We start from the raw sequence: 20,258 nt of genomic DNA on the forward strand, positions 1-20,258 counted from the left end.
CATATAGATTGGGCAAATCAAATTAGTAACAATACTGAACAAGAGGAATTCCTGGAGTGTGTATGGACTAGATTTCTGGACCAATACTTTGAGGAATCAACTGGAGAATAGGCCATCCTCGACTGGATATTGTGTAATGAGAAAGGAATTATTAGCAGTGTCGATGTGCGAGGCCTCTTGGGGATAAACAATCATAATATGATAGAATTCTTCATCAAGATGGAGAGTGACATAGTTGATTCTGAGACTAGAGTCCTGAATCTAATTAAAGGAAACTACAACGGTATGACCGCGAGTTGGCCATGATTGATTGGGAAACGTTACTTAAAGGGATAACGGTGAATAGGCAATGGCAAACATTCAAAGAGTACATGGGTGAACTGCAACAATTGTTCATTCCTTTCTTGCTCAAAAATAAAATGAGAAAGGTAACAAAGCCATGGCATACAAGGGAAATTACAGATAGTATTAAATCCAAGGACGAGGCATGCAAATTGGCCAGAAAAAACAGCAGACCTGAGGATTTGGAGCAGTTTAGAAATCAGCAAAGGAGGACAGGTATGCTGGGCAACACTGGGTTTAGTGAGAGGGAGGAACTGAAAGAAATCAGTATTAGTAGGGAAATGGTGTTGGGGAAATTGATGGGATTGAAGGCCGAAAAATCCCCAGGGCCTAATGATCTACATCCCAGAGTATTTAAGGAAGTGGCCATAGAAATAGTGGATGCATTGGTGGCTATCTTCCAAGGTTCAGTAGACTCTGCAACAATTCCTGCAGATTGGATGGTAGCTAATGTAAGCCCACTATTTCAAAAGAGAGGTAGAGAAAAAATGGAATTCTAGACCAGTCAGCCTGACATCGGTAGTGGGAAAAATTCTAATAATGCTTATTATTATCACAAGTAGGCTGACATTAACATTGCAATTAAGTTACTGTGAAATGCCCCTGGTCACCAAATTCCGGTGCCTATTCTCACTGAGTGAGAATTCAGAATGTCCAAATTATGGAAAATCTGTGCTAGTTGGCAACTCTGCTTTCTGCTTCATGATGTTATAGTTAACTGCACTCTGCATTACCTAATTAAAGCAGCCAGCCTCTATTTGTGAGCCTACACACACAGACTGCCAATTACTATTGATCTATGGAGTTCAATACATTCAAGCTATATCCCGATGTCACACAATGTTCACGCATTCCTACTTTAAAGCAGGGGTTAAAGGATAGTCATTGAGTGAGAATTCCAGCTGATTTCTTGCTTCCCACCATTGCACCCTCTCTGTTTTACACCAGTGATTGCTAGGCCAGTAGTTGGATCTCTCTATTGTTGTCTCATTTGAGATCAGCAGCTTTGAGGTTGAATCTGGGAGCCTATTATCTGTGGGTCAATAGCAGACCATTGGATTTATTAAACCATAAGCGACTGAGGAATTTGCAGGGATGTTAAAATGGTCAGCAGTAGCCTCATTTCACACAGCAGGTGAATATCTACTAAAAGTTGATTATATATTTATTGAAATGTCCTGAAGCAAATATTGAACAGTGAATAAAGCAGGTGACCATTGAACACAATTTTGATCACTTAAATAAAAACTTTGAACCCCTAAATTCAAGAGCTGAATTTGCAATGTTTGGAATGTGTATTTTTAAGAAGTGTCATTGAAGGTTTTGCTATCGCGCATGCCAACCAACCCAAGTATGGGCCTGTCATTTATTGTGTTCATGTTTCTAAGCCATTCCCATTTCTATTGAAGGGTCCTGATGAGAAATTTGTTTGTGGGCTACTTCCATACTCCAAAGAGCAAACGTAATGAAGCAATGCGGCTTTTGGGATGTGTTCTGGAATTAAAGAAAGAAGAGATCAGTCAGGTATGATGAAATGATCACCACTCTTTCCAATGCAGTTAGTAAAATTGAAAGATATTTGAGCGACTTGTTTTCTTGAAACCAAAATTCCAACCTGGATACTGCTCTTTTTGTTTTTATGCTGTAATATATTACCTACTAAAATAATGCAAACTGTGACCTCTTAGTTTAACCTTCGTTTTTTGGTATTCCAAATCTTCAGTGATGCTGTATTTTCTAGTTTTCTCCTCTTCCAAATGTAACATTCCTATGAAAGTCAAGTTCATGTGAAAATTCTGCTTGATTTCTGTGTTTTGGAAATGCTATCACCAACACCATAACTGCATTACAAGTTGCCAGACAGGAACTCTGGTTTCAGTCTGCTGAGAATCAGGAGACAGTTCCTGAGCAGTATATGCCTGCATTGTATATCCCCCCCCTCCCCAAAAGACTCACTACTTGGCCAGACCCACAAGTAAGCACCATCCAGGTAATAATCCCGTATAGATGTTTAATTGTATGAATGCAGTAATATTGCCAAGCCAAACTGCAGTAGCTTTAATAATATTTACCACACAACCTTTCAGATGAACTTCCATTCTGCAGTGGAAATCCAAGAAACCTTAAGAAACAAGACTAATTTTTGCAGGCCAGAACTTCTCTGGCTTCACTGGATGGCTGATTAGAACTTCTCATCTTCTCCCAACCCAGAGCTGTTTCCAGCAGGCCTTGCTCACACAGACAACCCAAATACTCTCAACACCTCTGAATATCATTTTCCCCATTCATATTCAATTCCATTGTCCTCAGCACTTCTTTGAATTCAACTTTTCCAAGATCTAAAAATGGTCTTTTCTATTGTCCCCACTTTTGGGATCAAGTAAAATTTAATAACCTTCCCTTGTTTACTTCTGAAAAATGCAAGGCTGATAAATTTCAAAGGGAAGTAAAATGCTTTATCACCTGAAAACAACAGAATGCCTTTTATCTCCTCATGCAAATTTTGAAACCTAGCCTATTTACTTCTAAACCACTTGACCAGGAAATTCTAATGACAAATGCATGCTTCTAGCACTTTTACTCCTTTTCCCTTAACTCTTCCAGACAAATGGTTTCCATTAATCTTTTTTCCAGCTTAATTAAATAATTTACACCAACACACAGCCTTCTTTACAGAATAGCACAATATTCCCCTCAAAGGATTAAAAAAAAATAACATCCATTCTCCAATCAGCCCTTGGGTCCACATTTTTCAATCATCCATATTTGATATTTTCCCACTTATTCATGTAGCAACTGGTTAACTTATAATTTAGCCCTATGCACATTGCTAGATACTTGTTATTTACTTTAGAGAAGAGAACCTATTCCATGCTCTTAAAGTTGGCAGACACCGAAATCAGGTAAAGTTGATGGTTGCATTTTCGGTCGCTCAGTTGTAATAGTTTTACATTTAAATGTATACCTTGTGTGCTATGTTTTTACAAGCTCTTGGATGGCGAGAATCGTGGTGTTACTGGATGGGTAACCAGTTGGCTTGGCGTTAACCGAGTTAGTGGAACCCAAAGTTTCCCTAGTACTCCCCAGAGGCCAAATCAGCGCACAATCTTCAACAGTGTAAGTTCTGCTCGCTTTTCATATATCTTCATTCATTGCTGACTTTAAAAATGTGCAGTATAGGGGCCAAAGCATATGCAAAGTTAATTCAGCCTCATCTGGAGAATTACATCTGGACACTGGACTTTGGGAAGGATGTGAAGTTGTTAAGAGAAGGTGCAGAAAAGATTCATGAGAATGGTTATCAGGAACTTCAGTTACATAAAAAGATTTGAGAAATTGGGACCGTTTGTTTTCTTGAACTCTTGGAGTAAGGTTTCATGTTACATGGTGATCATTATAAGGGACTGCACTCAGCCGATGCATGGGAACAATTTTAATAATTGTCACATGTATATACAGTATTATTTTCTGATAGCAGCAGTGAAATTATAATGTCAACGTTGACTTGCTGACCAGGTCCAAGTCCAATTCCAGACACTTGAACAGAAAATCCGGGCTGATATTTCAGTGTGTAGTGCCGAAGAAGCTTGGTGTTGTCGAAGCTACAATAATCAGATAAGAATTTAAGTCAAAGACCTGCTAGCCCTCACAGGCGGATTGCAAAAGATCTCGCCTCATTTTCTAAATTGGAGGCGTTATACAGTTGCAGTTCATTGTGGTAATGCATTCCATATTGTAAGAAATCTTAATTTTCTTAGCACTTTTTAAAGAACAGAAGGACCATTTTCCCCAGTTTCCTTGCCAACATTTATCCCTCAATGGATATCGCTGAAAATAGATTCATTATTTTGTGACTACCTTCCTTATTGGGAGTGCATATTTGTGCCTATTTTTCTGCAGTGACTGCACTTCAAAAGTATTTAGCTATGCAAGCACTTTTGAATAGCTAAGTTGATGAAACACTCCATATAAATGCAAGTCCTTTCATTTTTATAATATTGTGTAACATTAGTCTTGTCCACCCACAAACTTTCTGTTGAATTTTCCATCATTGTAATTTGGTTGTACCTATCTGTGACACTCCAATTCACTCATTTATTTCTCTGGACTCTGATTGCATTTTCCAAGATTGGTAATTTCCCCGCAGCTGGTAAAGCAGTTAGGCATTTACCTCAGACCTCACAGCTGCATCTTCAAGATAGGTGGCAGTGTTCCCCCTTGAAAGCCCAGCTTTGGTCTACTGGAATTTCTTTCTTAGCGTGTGTAGCAATCACCAAGCCAGGCAGTGGCTAAATGGAGCTCTCCGGGCCCTCCACTGAATTTGTCAGGGGGCAGTCTTCAATGGTGCGAGTCATGGATTGTGGTGCGCTACAACCGCCATCCGGGTTCCCTGCAAGGCCGGCCCCACTTGTGCCAATACTGGAAATGAACCATAAACCTGATGCCGATCCCTTTTTTCTGTTGCCATCTCTTTTCTTTATTTTCTTAAAATAAATTTAGAGAACCTAATTCTTTTTTTCCCCGAGGGGTCAATTAAGCGTGGTCAGTTCACCTACCCTGCACATCCTTTTGGAGGTTTGTGGGAGCGCGATCCACACACACGGGGAGATTGTGCAAACAACACACAGACCGTGACCCGAGGCCGGGATTGCACCCTCATCCTCGGCACCGTGAGGCAGCAGTGCTAACCACTGTGCCACCGTGCCGCCCGTTTTCTCTGTTTCCATCTCTTGTTTCATCCTTTCACTCACCCCCAGCTCTTCTCCCCACCACCATAGATCTACTGCTCAGAAAACACCCGAGGAAATGTTGTGTGCAACTCGCTGAATTTTTAAAAACTAAGACTTTTTTACAATATGGAATGTGCTACCTTAATGAATTAGAATTGTATCAAGATCCCAATGAATGACGCTGAGCCATAGTCGCGCGAAGTATGAGAGCTGATTATCAATCCGATTGAAAGGATGGATCTTGAAAGTTTTTCAAGGGAGAGAGAGCTGTGCAGGAGTATCGGGTGCGAATTCAAGAAAGTAAGACAAAGGCAACATTTCTCAATTTGCAAGTATGGAAAGAGCTTTTATTTATGTGGTACCTCTTTTAGCATCACTGTGACCCAAGATTCTTTGCTACCGATGGAACACTTATATAATTCACCCTCATTATTATGTGGGTGTCTGAGTTAATCATGAGGTTTAGGAAGGGATTAATTTAATGCATGAGGAAACATATTAAGCAGCACAAGGGCAGAATGAAAATGGGATTAAAGTAGATAACTGAGATAGGAAGTAAATGAACAAACATGATGGGGCAAATGGCCTCCCCAAAATCTCTGGTTATTGAGATTCCGATGCATGGCCCTCTGTTACGAATCAAAGTAAATCTTCAGGTGTGCAAGCCAGTTAAAAATGGATTCATTGAGACCAGCATGGTTTGTGTAATGGAGGCTTCCGCATTGGTAAAGTACATTATCACATCAGGTATCTCTCTGCATTTTTCCTGACAGTCTTTCTCTGAAATGTTTGTGAAGTTCCTGGAAGTAGAATCTCGACCTTCACTTCCTCCTCTAAAGCTTCCAGTTTACGATATGCACTCAGTTGGAGCCCCCTCTGGAAGCAGCCAGCCATCCAATAGCATTCCTGGCCATTCTGCAGGTACAGGCATTCATATTGTTACATTCTATGTTTCTTCTGTTAATATTAAAACGTAGAGGGGTACAGATCTTCAAAGAATTGCAAGTATCAATGTTGGGGATAAAGGTGTTTTCTCTAGAAAGGGAAAAACTGAAGTGTGATATTGATGAGGTAGATGTTGAGATGTTCCCACTTGTGTGGGGAAGACCAGAAGCAGGGGTCATGAATATAAAATAATCAACCATCAATCCAGTAGAGAATTCAGGAGATACTTAACTTAAAAGAGTGATACGAATTTGGGACTTACTATCACATGGAGTAGCTGAAGCGAATGGTAGAGATGCATCTAAGGGGAAGCCAGGCAATTACGAGAGTAAAAAGAATAGAATAGGCAGGATTTGGTGAAGAGAGGTGGAAGGAGGCTCCCCTGGGCTGGCGGTCTCTTTCTTTGCTGTGTATCCAATGCAATGTGGTCACACTCTGAAACAAGCCCTTGAAATTCACCAGTGTTCTTCAGAGCATGCATGTATATTTGAGACGGAAGGTTTCCAGGTATATGGGAAAAGAGCCAGGGAGTGAAACTAATAAGATAACTCCTCCCAAAGAACTGGCACAGGCAGTGGGTTTGAAAGGCCTTCTGTGCCATTTCATTCTGTGCTTTATTTCAAATGATTTGAATGCTTCCTTTATTCACTTGCCGATCTGTTATAAGAAAATGATATGCCATGTAAATCTAAAGCAAAAGACAATGTTATTGTGCCCTTTCAGTGAACACAGAGAACTTTGTTTTTAAATTGTGTGTTTGGATGATGACAGCTAATACAACAAAGCCATTTGTCCGAATGTTTGGTTACCAAGCAGAAAGTTTTAAGGCAAGCCCCGGGAGTTTCCATTTTTGACTTTTTCCAATGCCGAGTGCCATCTGGTTTGTTATACTGGCCAGTCTGCAGTTTGCATTAACTGGATTTGCGGCACTTTGGAGCCCAGAGCTCAGTGGCACTATCCAGTTACTTAAGTGTTTGAAAATATGTGTAGAGTAATAATGTTCATATTACTGCAGTCCCAGCATCAGCAGCTAGGTGTGCAGTACAAATTATTTATTGGTTCAGTATCTTGTTTAATTGGCAAAGTAATCATGAGTAATGCTGTTGAATTTTATTTGCAGGTCCATCAGAAGGTTCAGTGAAAAAATCTGACTCCAATCCTTTCTTGGCTCCGCGATCTGCCGCCATCCCTCTCATCACATCAGCCTCTAGTGGTGCTGGGGCCCCCCATCTCCTCATGAAACCAATCTCCAATGCCCTTCCCACCTTCACGCCCCTTCCAGTGTCTCCAGATTCCAGTGCGGGGGCTGTACTTAAAGACCTCCTCAAACAGTGAAAAAACTGGAGCAACCCACTACAGCACTTTAAAGTGAAATGACACTATTGACCAGCACAGAGAGGCCTTCTGCAGGGTGTGCAAAGTCTCCCAAGCGTTATTTATACCCGGTAAATGCGCTGCTTTCAGTTAGGCAAGCTAAACATGCGGTGCAAGGATGCCAGCCCACAACCCACTTGGGGAAGGATTGGCTCAAGGTGTAGAACGTTTTCCACCTCTCAAAAAAACATAATTCCGAATACTTGTACTGAGCACGCGAGGTAAGCTTAGGATATCTGGCACTTAACTGAGATCTGTATTGGATAATTACAGTTCAAAATAAATTTATAGATGCTGCTGAGTTTCAGTATCTCTTCATAATCCTACTGGGATTTCTATAATCGCAAGCTGTACACAGTAATGGACTTTCATACAATCTTCTCTTGGGGGTGGGGGGGTAATAAAATCTCTTCAATAGAATTCCAAAGAAATACAATTGCAGTGTTGCATACTTGAAGCCTACTATAACTGGACTGCCTCTTGTAAAGTTATTGTACTATTATTGTATGTGGTACCTGCCATGGTGGTAAATGGTTTATTTTACTCTTTGTTGCTGCATTTAATTATTTGACCAAGGTAGCACCAGTGGTGGCCAAGCTTCACAATGGTTCATTTTTCCTTTGTTTTGAGAGAAGAATGAAGTGATTACCTCTGCCATCCCCACTCCTCACCTACTCCAGGAGGTTCGAGAGATTTGGAGATAAAGCCCCTTAATTAAAAAATAGGTCTGCTAAGCAATTGTGAATCTAAACAGAAACAAAAACATTGGTTAAACAAGGAAGTTTTTACTCTTCCTGTTGCGAATGGATGAATTCCATATAAAATCCTTAGAAATTAACCATGATTATAAAGACAAAGGCCTTGTAGCCCATGAGGATTTTTGTTATAGTTTTGAACTGTCAGGAATTTGGCTGCAAGGCACTTGGGTGAATCTTGAAATTAATGTTCTTATTTGATGATGAAGTCATCTCAGCCCAAGATGTGCCTCTGAGGTTGTTTTTTTCATTTCCTGAGTGGATATGGTTTGCGCTTTTAGTGGCCTGGTGTTCAGAAGCACAAGATTTTTCAGTTGAATCCCAAAGGTACAACAGATTTCACTGAGCACAAAAATGGGAATAAATAACTTGGGCAGATAGTTCAGCTGCATGGATAAAGAGTAGCAATCTTCTTCAATCATGCCTGGAGAATATAATCTTAATGTGTTTGATGCAGGTTAGTGCCATGGGATCTGTAATTTGTGTGCAGACGATGTTGGTCTGATGATTTGTCACGTTTTGTATTTTGTTTCTGTTGAAATAATTTGTACAATTCTGGACCTCAGACTGTGGAGTCACTCCAGGCCTTTCTGTTGTACATTATTCTAGTTAAATCTCACTGTATCAGTGAGAGAGCCAGCAATCGGCAGCTTACAACAGAACTCTTTGTATAAATTGTTTGCTGTTTCCACAACTTGTGTTCTATTTGACCTACATCTGCAGATTTTTAGCAGTTGTTTAAGTTCTCAGTTATCCATCCCGGATTTAATGTGTAATATTGTGGTTAGCCTAAGCAGCGCCATATCTTGGATATATTAAAGTTCATTACAGCAAACTCTAATTTTGCCAAAAATGTTCAGGTTCTTTATTAACATGACTTGGGAGTTTCTGTGTCTGCGTCAAAATGTGAGAACGTGGTCAGAACTGAAGAGAAGTTAATCCTCAGCTTTGGGGTTGGGTATTTTTCCCGGTATTGTGCAATTGAGTTATTTAACATCAAAAGAGAATCTGAGCAGCGTGGTAGCACAGTGGTTAGCACTGTTGCTTCACAGCTCAGGGTCCCAGGTTCGATTCCCGGCTTGGGTCACTCTCTGTGCGGAGTCTACACGTTCTTCCCGTGTCTGCATCGGTTTCCTCCGGTTGCTCCGGTTTCCTCCCACAAGTCCCGAAAGACGTGTTGTTAGGTAATTTGGACATTCTGAATTCTCCCTCTGTGTACCCAAACAGGCGGCAGAATGTGGCGACGAGGGGCTTTTCACAGTAACTTAATTTGCAGTGTAAACCTTCTTGTGACAAAGATTATTATTATTATTATTTGAGGATAGACGCAATAAACTCCTCGGGCCTCTGAAGATCAATGAAGCTAAAGTAGTGATTTTCAAACTCATTTGCAACTCTAATAATGCAAACTAATTTTATTTTCCTGTTTGAGGTTCTGAGTTCATTTTTCTCCATTTCTCCTGAGAGTGGTGACTTGTTTTCTGGTTGTCATTCCATGACCGCGGGAGGCTTTCTCTTATCTCGGTCGAGTGTCTATTGCTTTACTGTAAGTGAATATGGTGACTGTCGTGGGCTGCCAACAGTGCCACAGCTTTCCCAGTGCTGTCCATACGTTCTGCCTGGGGTTAGAATCCTGTTTGGGTTTGTAGACTAGAATTTTAAATCAAACCTGTGCAGGTGAAGAGCATCATCGGCCTCATAAAATTTACGCTGCTTTCCTTATATTAGATCATTGAAGATAAGATGAAATGAAATAAATGATTGTTAAAGTTATTGTTTTAGAAATGTAATATAGTTGCACATTCTCCCTCTGTTTGTGTGGGTTTTGCCCCCACAACCCAAAGATGTGCCTGGTAGGTAGATTAGCCACGCTAAATTGCCCCTTAATTGGAAAAAAGAATAGTTGGGTACTCTAAATTTATATTTAAAAAAAAAAAGAAATGTTATATAGTAGTTAAAGTTGAATGCTACCCAGAAGGGTGATGTGATGCCTGATTTTGTGTATGAGCCCAAGTTTCTTTGAGGTGGTGTCAGCTTTGGATTGCACCTTTAGTCAGAAGAAAGACTTGCATTTGTATAGCACCTTGGGTGGTCCTGTGACGTTTTACACCGCGGCCAGTTTGTGCACAGAGCTTCCACAAACAACAATATGATAATGACTAGATAGTCTTTTTTTGGGTTGTTGATCAAAGGATATATGGTGGCTAGGACAAGAGGGGATAACTTCTTTATCTTTGAAACAATGTCATGGGGAAATTTTATGTTCACCATAGAAAGCAGATCGGGCCTTGGTTTGATGTTTCATCTGAAAGGCAGCAACCGTGACGGTGCAGCGCTCCCTCAGTACTGCACTGGAGAGTCACCCCAGATTCTTGTACTCAGCATTTGGAGTGGAACTTGAATCCACAACCTTCAGATGAAAGAGCTACTGACTAGAGTTCGCTAACACTTTGAAGGTTTAAATTCCACTCCAGCATATAATCTAGGTTAACTCTTAAGAGCATTGCTGAAGGAGTAGTGTACTGTTGGAGATTACATCCTTCAGATGAGATGATAAAATTATATTCTCTCATTAGACATAACAGATTCCACAGTTAAGAGTCAGGGGAGTTTTCGAGGTATTCTGGCCAATTTGTATCCCTCAACCAAAGTAACAAAGGATTTGGGTGAACAACTGTTTTATCTCATTGCTGCTTTTTGTGCCCTGCTCTTCACACATTGGCTATTGGATTTTCAGTGAATACAATTCAGAAAAGCATCTCATTGACTTAACACTTGAGATGTCGATAGATCATGAAAGGTGTTCTTTCATTTCTCGGCTGTCAATATTGGGTTCAACATACCCATCGCTGAGCCTGTAAATTTGAACTCTGAAACTTATAAAGGTGAAACACAATCAGTTGACCCACCCGGGAACTCCTTTGTAATTTTTGTCGAAGGTACGATGGTAAGCATGCAGGACATTACAATACTATTCTATGTTTGTACTTAAAAGTTCTCATCCGATGCTTCTAATTCCAGTGTAGCATGGGTCATGCTCAGAATAAAACTGTCTCTCAACAATGGAACTTCATATTAATTTCAGAAGACCAGTTATATTACTTGACCTATTTCTGCCGCCAACCATTCTTGTAGCTTCTCTGGGAGACTTCCAATAGAGCACCATTGCTTTTACTACACCTTCCCATTGGAACGCATTGTAACTCTGGGTAGAGTGCTTTTTCGAAGGCCAGTGCAGACTCAATGGGCCAAATGGCCGCCTGCACAGTAGGGATTCTGTGGATCTTATCTTGGCAGCTCACAGTTCAACACACTGAAATTTGGAGAGTATATTCATGTTTATCTGTGAGGCTGGAGAATTTAGATGAAGGATGACTTGTCAAGAATGTGTATGACACAAAGAATATAATTTTACCAGCTGGATCTATGTTCAAAACCAGTGCTAAACCCTTGAGACTGAAGTTGCCTGTCTATTGACTAAGTGACTTCAGATTCATGTACGTGTACATAGAACATACAGTGCAGAAGGAGGCCATTCGGCCCATCGAGTCTGCACCGACCCACATTAATCCCTCACTTCCACCCAATAACCCCTCCCAACCCTTATGGACACTGCGGGTAATTTAGCATGGCCAATCCACCTAACCTGCACGTCTTTGGACTGTGGGAGGAAACCGGAGCACCCGGAGGAAACCCACGCGGACACGGGGAGAACGTGCAAACTCCGCACAGACAGTGACCCAGCGGGGAATCGAACCTGGGACCCTGGCGCTGTGAAGCCACAGTGCTAATCACTTGTGCTACCGTGCTGCCCTCTTTCTTACTCTCAAATACCCATAATTTAGTATTAGCTTCTCTCTTAATGACCAACAAGAATAGTTGAGAGTTTAGAGAAACTAAAGCATCCATTGTGAGGTACTGGATGATTTGCTGAAGTTGGGATTGAGACACTTTATTGGGCTGATTTGGTATAGCTTTAGAAATGTGTAACTAAACGCTTTGCAATATAGTGAAGTGATTGGAGCTGGACCAGTGTTCAAATAACAGGTTGGATGCTTCTGAATGAATTGAGTATTTACACATACTGAGTCCAGTGCTGTTGTCAAGCCTTCCAGATGAGCATTTTTCTTAATGGATCAGTGGATAAATGCACTAAATAATGTAATGCCGAGCCACCTTGACCAGAAGGGCCCAGATTAGATTAGCGCTGGGCAGTAGTGGATAGCTACAATTGGCCTCAATATTTTTGGCCCTCAGTTAAAGTGTGCACATTGGTCAGGTCATGATTGGGTTTAGCTTGAAATTCCACCCTAGCCCCACGTAATCTACTCATCTCCTGACATTGCTACCAGTTCTGACACAAGAGCAATGCCCACTTGGATGAGATATTGGAAGGGCACCAACCAGATCAAGGTTGAGACACCATCAAGATAAGGGGAGGGTCAGTCAGAGTGAACATTTTAATGTATAATTTAATTGTTTGTCAATCCATTTATCAGGACAGTGAATGTGTCACAATTTTATTTCTTCTTTGCGCCTTTACATGCCTCTTTATTCTGATTTTTCAGTTTCCCTATTTAAATATAAGTATGGCTTTATACTTTGAAGTTCCTTTGTGCACATGTTTGCAGTACTTGCCATTGTCAGTAGCAAGCTGTTCTTATTGTCCCCGGTGATTATACCTTACAGCTGAATTGTGCTTCCAGCAAATTGGAAAAAAATGTTCATTTTGCTCTATCGACAAAAAGGAATTTGTGGGACAACTACTTTGTGAATTGTTTATAAAGGATATATTTACTCTTCAACTGTTGAAGTATGTTTAATATTGTTACAGTGTGTTTTTGTTGGAACTAAGTGTTAAAAATGTTTGATAGCTTCACTCCAGTCAACCTGTCTCTTTCTCTCAATTCTATTGAGCTTCATACTGTCAGATTGTAGATCCATGGAAAGTGCATGTCAAACTAGCTAGTGTGAACAATCCAAAGAAATGTGTGCAATACCATTAATACAGTGTTGCAATTGCGCCGGGTATTGACTGGGGGCATATGCTAAGCCAAATATTGTAAAAACAATAAGGGCAGCACGGTGGCGCAGTGGGTTAGCCCTGCTGCCTCACGGCGCCGAGGTCCCAGGTTTGATCCCTGCTCTGGGTCACTGTCCGTGTGGAGTTTGCACATTCTCCCCGTGTTTGTGTGGGTTTCACCCCCACAACCCAAAGATGTGCAGCGTGGGTGGATTGGCCACGCTAAATTGCCCCTTAATTGGAAAAAATGAATTGGGTACTCTAAATTTATTTTAAAAACAATTTATAAAAAAAAAACATATTGCAAATCGAGGGTCAAATGAATGAATGCCATTGGGTAAAATTAAGGCAGGGCCTGAATGGTAGAGTCGGATGGAACACCCCTTTCACAATTGGCAACAACTTGTATTTACATTGCATCTTTACTGCAGTGAAACATCCCAAGACACTTCATAGGAGTGTCACTAAACGCAATTTACTACCAAGCTACGTAGGGAAACATTAGGACAGGTGAGAAAAACCTTGGTCAAAGAGTTTTATGGAGCATCTTAAAGGAGTGAGCAGCGTAGAGTGGGAATTCCAGAGCTTAAGGTGTAAGCAGCTGAGGACATACTGGTGGAGTGATTAGGAACGCAGATCTCAGGGCTGTTGGGCAGAATACAGTTTTGAGAGTTGCCAATCTCAGACTTGTTGGGCAGTCTGTGTTTAATTTCTATCAGCTACATGTTTGCAACACAGAGTTAATTTGAAAATGAGCGGCCTTTCAGTGATTAACTGGTATGGGAAATGGAAATATCACTGGCGTAGTAGAAGAAATTGTTTCCTGAACTTTGTATTTAAAAGGCAAGGAAACTAGGGAATGGTTTACAATGCAAAATAATTACCATGTGCACTTTAATCATAAAGCTCAAATATTAGCACTATGGTGTATCATCACAGCAGAGGGTTAATGGTTTTAATCAAATGCAATTTTAATTGCTCAACAGATGGATGTGCAGATTCATTAGGGGCCTGGGTGTTAATCTGAAGCAACCAGACATTTAAAAAAATATCCACTACCTGAGTAACATGTTACTAATCCTCATGAATGATTGCTTGCATTAATATGACTCAGACCAGTTGGGCAGCTGTTAATAGGTCTTGCTTTTAACGCTAATAAGACATCAATCACCTTGATTTCTCCTTAAATTTTACCTTGCATCCACATCCACAGAAAAATTAGAAAAGGAAGGGGCAGTTTATAGGACAGCGAAACTTTGCATTATTTACAAAATCTTTATCATTCGCCGTACAGGTCGGGGTATCCTTTATTCGAAACCCTGGGGGCCGATTGCATTTCGGATTTCAGATAATTCCGTATTTTGGATTCTGCACAAGAACTTAACATTGCCATAGCCTAAACCTAGGCTAGCTGTAGTCTAAAAGTAAATAAAATGGCTAGAATAGTAGGATGTCATACTGAATAATAAATACAGGATACCTGAAATACATTTTTCTTTTTGACGCGTTCACCATGAAAATCGTAGGGTAAACCGTGCAGACAAACAACCGGAGTTCAGTGCTGAAGGCCGATGAGTTCAAAAAATGTGTTTTGGGGATGCATTCAGTTTGTGGATTACAGATAAAGCTTTACTCAACTTGTATTTAATATTCAATCTGCTATTGTACCTGTCATCTGGATTGCGTTTCCAGCAAAATGTTCAATGTTGACCCATATAAATGAAATTGTGGGACGACTCCCTTTTAAATTGTTTATGTAAGTGCATTTACTGCCACATCAAAGGTCGTTTTGCACTCAGCCATTACTTGTAAGAACTGTTTTTGTTAAAAATTATTAAATAATATGTTGATTCCTGTTGAACTCTCTCTCTCTCACCGAACAACCTCTGCTTGTCTACAAGTTAAATTAAGCCAGTATACCAACTACTGTACCTGTCTACTGTCTCCACAGTAGAAAAGTCGCGCAACAACCTTAATTCAAAATGATAGGTTCCATTATGTTTGGGCATGGGACCAGGAATGAACACTTCAGACACCTGTTAAATTGTTAATAAATTAATTAAAAAATTAAATTAAAAGTTAATTAAATTGTCAAATGATTGAAATTCATGAGTGGGTTGTACTTCCTCATTGCGTACACTTTCTGTTTCAGTGCATGTTGTTGGGGCTTGAGGTGAAAGGGGGGACACTTGTAGACGCTGATGTTCAGGTTGACCTGGAGGACTCGGATGCCCACAGTTACTGTAAAGTCAGAACTCTTCCATTTCCCCTAAACAAATGTCTTTCCTCAACAAGCACAAAGAATTATTTTGTTAATTTGTGCTTCTGCAATACTAACCATTTTAACATATGCAAGCTCTCGTGTATATGCCCACAGTATTAAATCTTAAAGTTTAATGCTTTAAAAGGGATTAGACTCTATACTTTTTTGATCTGGGGGCAAGGAATGCATTACCTTTGTAGATACAACATTGTGCAATGATAGCATAATGTAATGAAACAAATTGGCTTGAGTGTCGGTGCTTTTACTGCAAAATTGAATTGGATGGAAATTTAGTGATATTGTTTAATGCTAACATGTATTGGGTATTGCAGGATATGGGCATAGTCATTTTACATAAAATGATGTTTTTACAAAACTGCCATTTTTGTTTTGCCCACTGTTTGACAAGTTCTGCGCATGTGGTGCCATGGGCTATTTCTGATCATTGTGTTTGTTGAATGATGCATAATCTGTTTTAAGAGGTACCTGAAGCAACTGCTGTTGCCATTTTATGAAGAATGTACATAGTATATTAAATATTAATTTGCATAGTATTGCCTGTATCTGCCTCTGATTTCTGAATATTTTGATGCTGACACTGTTTTTGTTTCGAGCTGGAAGATTGCTGTAGGTACAGAATAAATGTAAATCCTGACTGGGAGCTCTAATGGGACCTTAGTGATATTTTAATATGCACATATAACAGTGGGAATTTCTGCTTTCTATCTTTTTATAAATCTCTCACTGAATTAGAATAAAGAATATAATATTGTCTGTCCATCATTAAGTAGTTATTTTGAATGCCTCTGATGGTGGGATACCCTTTTATGGGATAACTTTTATTTGATTTAGGAATTGGCAAAGAACGGCTGTGATTTAATTAGTCAGTCTGCAATTCTTTTGGAAAAAAGACTATATTTAGAGACGAGGAATGTGCAAGAACGGGAAGACCACTACAGTCCATCTAGTCAGTTGTTGAAAAGTCTAGTCTATGTAAATGTGTAGGAATGTCTGGAAGTGATTGCGGATGTCACTAAACTCCCCCACCAAAGAACTGATGGGTAACTGATGGTGATAACAAGCAATGTCAGATTTGCTCTTATGAACTACAACATTAAAAAAAAAATTTAGAGTGCCCAATTGTTTTTATTTTCCGAATTAAGGGGCAATTTAGCGTGGCCAATCCACCTATCCTGCACATCTTTGGGTTGTGGGGGTGAAACCCACGCAGACACGGGGAGAATGTGCAAACTCTACACGGACAGTGACCCAGGGTCTGGATTCGAACACGGGTCCTCTGCGCCGTAGGTGTCAAGTGCTAACCACAGTGCCATATGCCGCCCATGAGTACAAAATTAAATGCTTTTTACATTTTCAAATAGACTTGTCTTACAAAGTAGTAGAATGCAAGACACCAGATGTGTTTTGATTAATTGACCTGAGGAAGCATGTTTTTGTTTCAAATGTATCTTCACACCCACACTGTTTTTCACTCTTTAGGAAATAATGGAGGGGAAGTGATGGTAGGATTCCCGAGCTGAATATCAGCCCGTTGAACCTTCCTTGCCTGGCCAACAAGTCCTGGCATTGAATTGTGACCTGGAGTTTCTGGGCCAGCAGTAAGGAACAGTAGATTACTGCGTAAGATAAGAGTTCATAATTTTGGAGTGATATATTAACACTAGTAGAGATTTAGCTAACTAACAGACTGGAGTTTAGAAGTATGAGCGGTGACTTGATTGAAGAATGCAAGATCTTGAATGGTCTTGACAAGGTGGACGTGGAAAGGATGTTTCCTCTTGTGGGTGAGTCCAGAACTTAGGGGCATTGTAAAATTAGGAGTCGCCCTTTTAGGGCAGAGATGAGGAGAATGTTTTGCAAATTTTGAACACTCTGCCTCAGCAGGCAACGGAGGCGGAGATCATTGAATATTTGTAAGGTGGAGGTAGATAGTTTCTTGTTGGGCAAGGGATTCTTGGTGGGCAAGGGATTCTTGGTGGGCAATGAAATTGGAGGTTATCGGTGTGTTTGATGTCTAGCAAGGAATCCACAGAACTGCTTGTGACTTGACAAACCAGGATATTTATTTATTTTTAAAAAAAAATAATTTTAATTCAGATTTTCACAAAATATCAACAGAAAAATACAGAAAGAAAAGAACCCTCCTCCCCTAGACATAAATAATAAATTAACAGCCTTCATCAACACAAAGGCAAATATACGCGCCCACTCAAGAAAAACGAACTAACTCCCCACCCGCCGGGTTGCTGCTGCTGACCATCTTCTAACCTTCTGCCACGAAGTCTAGGAACGGTTGCCACCGCCTGAAGAACCCTTGCACCGATCCCCTTAAGGCAAATTTTACCCTCTCCAATTTAATGAACCCTGCCATATCGTTGATCCAGGATTCCACGCTGGGGGGCCTCTCATCCTTCCACTGAAGAAGAATCCTTCGCCGGGCTACCAGGGACGCTAAGGCCAGAATACCGGCCTCTTTCGCCTCCTGCATCCCGGCTCCCCTGCCACTCCAAATATTGCGAGCCCCCAGCCCGGCTTGACCCTGGAACCTACCACCCTCAACACCTTCCTCGCTACACCCTTCCAAAAATCCTCCAGCGCTGGGCACGCCCAGAACATGTGGGTGTGGTTTGCTGGTCTCCCTGAGCACCTAACACACCTGTCCTCACACCCAAAGAACCGGCTTATCCTTACCCCAGTCATGTGAGCCTTATGCAGCACCTTAAATTGTATGAGGCTGAGCCTCGCGCGAGAGGAGGAAGAGTTCACTCTCCCCAGGGCATCCTCCCACGTCCCCTTGTCAATCTCCTCACCCAACCCCTCCCACTTACCCTTTAGCTCCTCCACCGAGGCCTCCTCCTTCTCCTGCATCACCTGATAGGTTGCAGAGATCCTCCCCTCTCCAACCCACACCCCCGACAGCACCCTGTTCTGGACCCTGCGTGGCGGCAACAGTGGGAACTCCACCACCTGCCGCCAAACAAACTCCCTTACCTGCATATATCTGAAGGTGTTCCCCGGGGGGAGCCCGAACTTCTCCTCCAGCTCACCCAGGCTCGCGAACTTCCCATCCACAAACCGGTCCCCCATCCTTCTAATACCTGCCCTATGTCAACTCAGGAACCCTCCGTCCATCCTCCCCGGGACAAACCGGTGGTTTCCCCGAATCGGGGACCATACAAAGGCCCCCACCTCCCCCTGTGACGTCACCATTGCCCCCATATTTTGAGGGTAGCCGCCACCACCGGGCTTGTGGTATACCTCATTGGAGGAAGCGGCAGCGGCGCTGTCACCAGCGCCTCCAGGCTCGTGCCCACACAGGACACCATCTCCAGCCTCTTCCATGCCGCCTCATCCCCCTCCATCACCCACTTATGCACCATCGCCACGTTGGCGGCCCAATAATACCCAGAGATGTTAGGCAGTGCCAACCCCCCCCCCTCCCTATCCCTGCACCGCTCCAGGAACACCCTTCTCACCCTCGGGGTCTTCTGCGCCCACACAAACCCCATAACACTCCTGTTAACCTGCCTGAAGAAGGCCTTGGGGATCAGGATGGGGAGGCATTGGAACAGGAACAAAAACCTCAGGAGCACCGTCATTTTAACTGACTGCACCCTACCCGCCAGGGAGAGTGGCAGCACGTCCCACCTCTTAAACTCCTCCTCCATCTGCTCCTCCAGCCTAGTGAAGTTAAGTTTATGGAGGGCCCCCCAGCTCCTAGCCACCTGGACCCCCGGGTACCTGAAACTCCTCTCCGCCCTTTTTAACGGGAGCTCACCAATCCCCCTCTCCTGGTCCCCTGGGTGCACCACGAACAACTCACTCTTCCCCATATTAAGCTTGTACCCGGAGAAATCTCCAAACTCCCTAAGGATCCTCATCACCTCCGGCATTCCCCCCACCGGGTCCGCCACATATAGCAGCAAATCATCCGCATAGAGCGACACCCGATGCTCCTCCCCATCCCGCACCAGCCCCCTCCAGTTCCTCAACGCCATGGCCAGGGGTTCAGTCGCCAGCGCAAAGAGCAAGTGGGACAGGGGACACCCCTGCCTCGTCCCCCGGTGTAGCTGGAAATACTCTGGCCTCCTTCTGTTCATGGCTACACTCGCCACCGGGGCCTCATATAGCAGCCTGACGAACCCCTCCCCGAACCCAAACCTTTTCAACACCTCCCACAGGTACCCCCATTCCACCCGATCAAAGGCCTTCTCCGCATCCGTCGCCGCCACTATCTCCGCCTCCCCTTCCATCGCCGGCATCATTATAACATTCATGAGCCTCCGCACATTAGTATTCAACTGCCTCCCATTCACGAACCCCGTCTGATCCTCGTGTATCACCTGCGGCACACAGTCCTCTATCCTCATGGCCAAAATCTTTGCCAGCAACTTTGCATCTACATTTAGGAGTGAGATCTGCCTATATGACCCACACTGTAGGGGATCCTTGTCCCGTTTCAGGATCAGGGAAATCAGCGCTCTAGACATCGTCGGGGGCAGAGCCCCCCCCTTCCCTTGCCTCGTTGAAGGTCCTTACCAACAGCAGGTCCGAATACTTCTTGTAAAATTCAACCGGGAACCCATCCGGCCCCAGCGCCTTCCCCGCCTGCATGTTCCCTATCCCTTTGACCAACTCCTCCAACCCAACCAGCGCCCCCAACCCTGCCACCTGCCCCCTCCTCCACCCTAGGAAACCTCAGCCGGTCCAGGAAGCGACCCATCCCTCCCTCCAGTGGGGGCTCAGACCGGTACAGTTCCTCGTAGAAGTCCCTGAAGACCCCATTGATACCCACCGCACTTCGC

The 20,258-nt window shown here is 42.5% G+C and overlaps 1 protein-coding gene across 2 annotated transcripts in view; it reads left to right on the top strand.

Annotated features, from left to right (window-relative positions):
* Positions 1-15,986, top strand: part of trip11 (thyroid hormone receptor interactor 11) — a 135,357-nt gene extending 119,371 nt beyond the window's left edge. For both annotated transcript variants that reach the window (XM_072493094.1, XM_072493102.1), the window contains 4 exons: positions 1,752-1,866; positions 3,331-3,459; positions 5,846-5,993; positions 7,138-15,986. In XM_072493094.1, the coding sequence (XP_072349195.1) occupies positions 1,752-1,866; positions 3,331-3,459; positions 5,846-5,993; positions 7,138-7,352 (607 nt within the window). In that variant the 3' untranslated portion in view covers positions 7,353-15,986. The remainder of the gene's footprint in view (positions 1-1,751; positions 1,867-3,330; positions 3,460-5,845; positions 5,994-7,137) is intronic.
* Positions 15,987-20,258: the final 4,272 nt, after the last annotated feature.

Source organism: Scyliorhinus torazame, chromosome 2 (assembly GCF_047496885.1).
Source record: "Scyliorhinus torazame isolate Kashiwa2021f chromosome 2, sScyTor2.1, whole genome shotgun sequence".
Taxonomy (NCBI): Eukaryota; Metazoa; Chordata; class Chondrichthyes; order Carcharhiniformes; family Scyliorhinidae; genus Scyliorhinus; species Scyliorhinus torazame.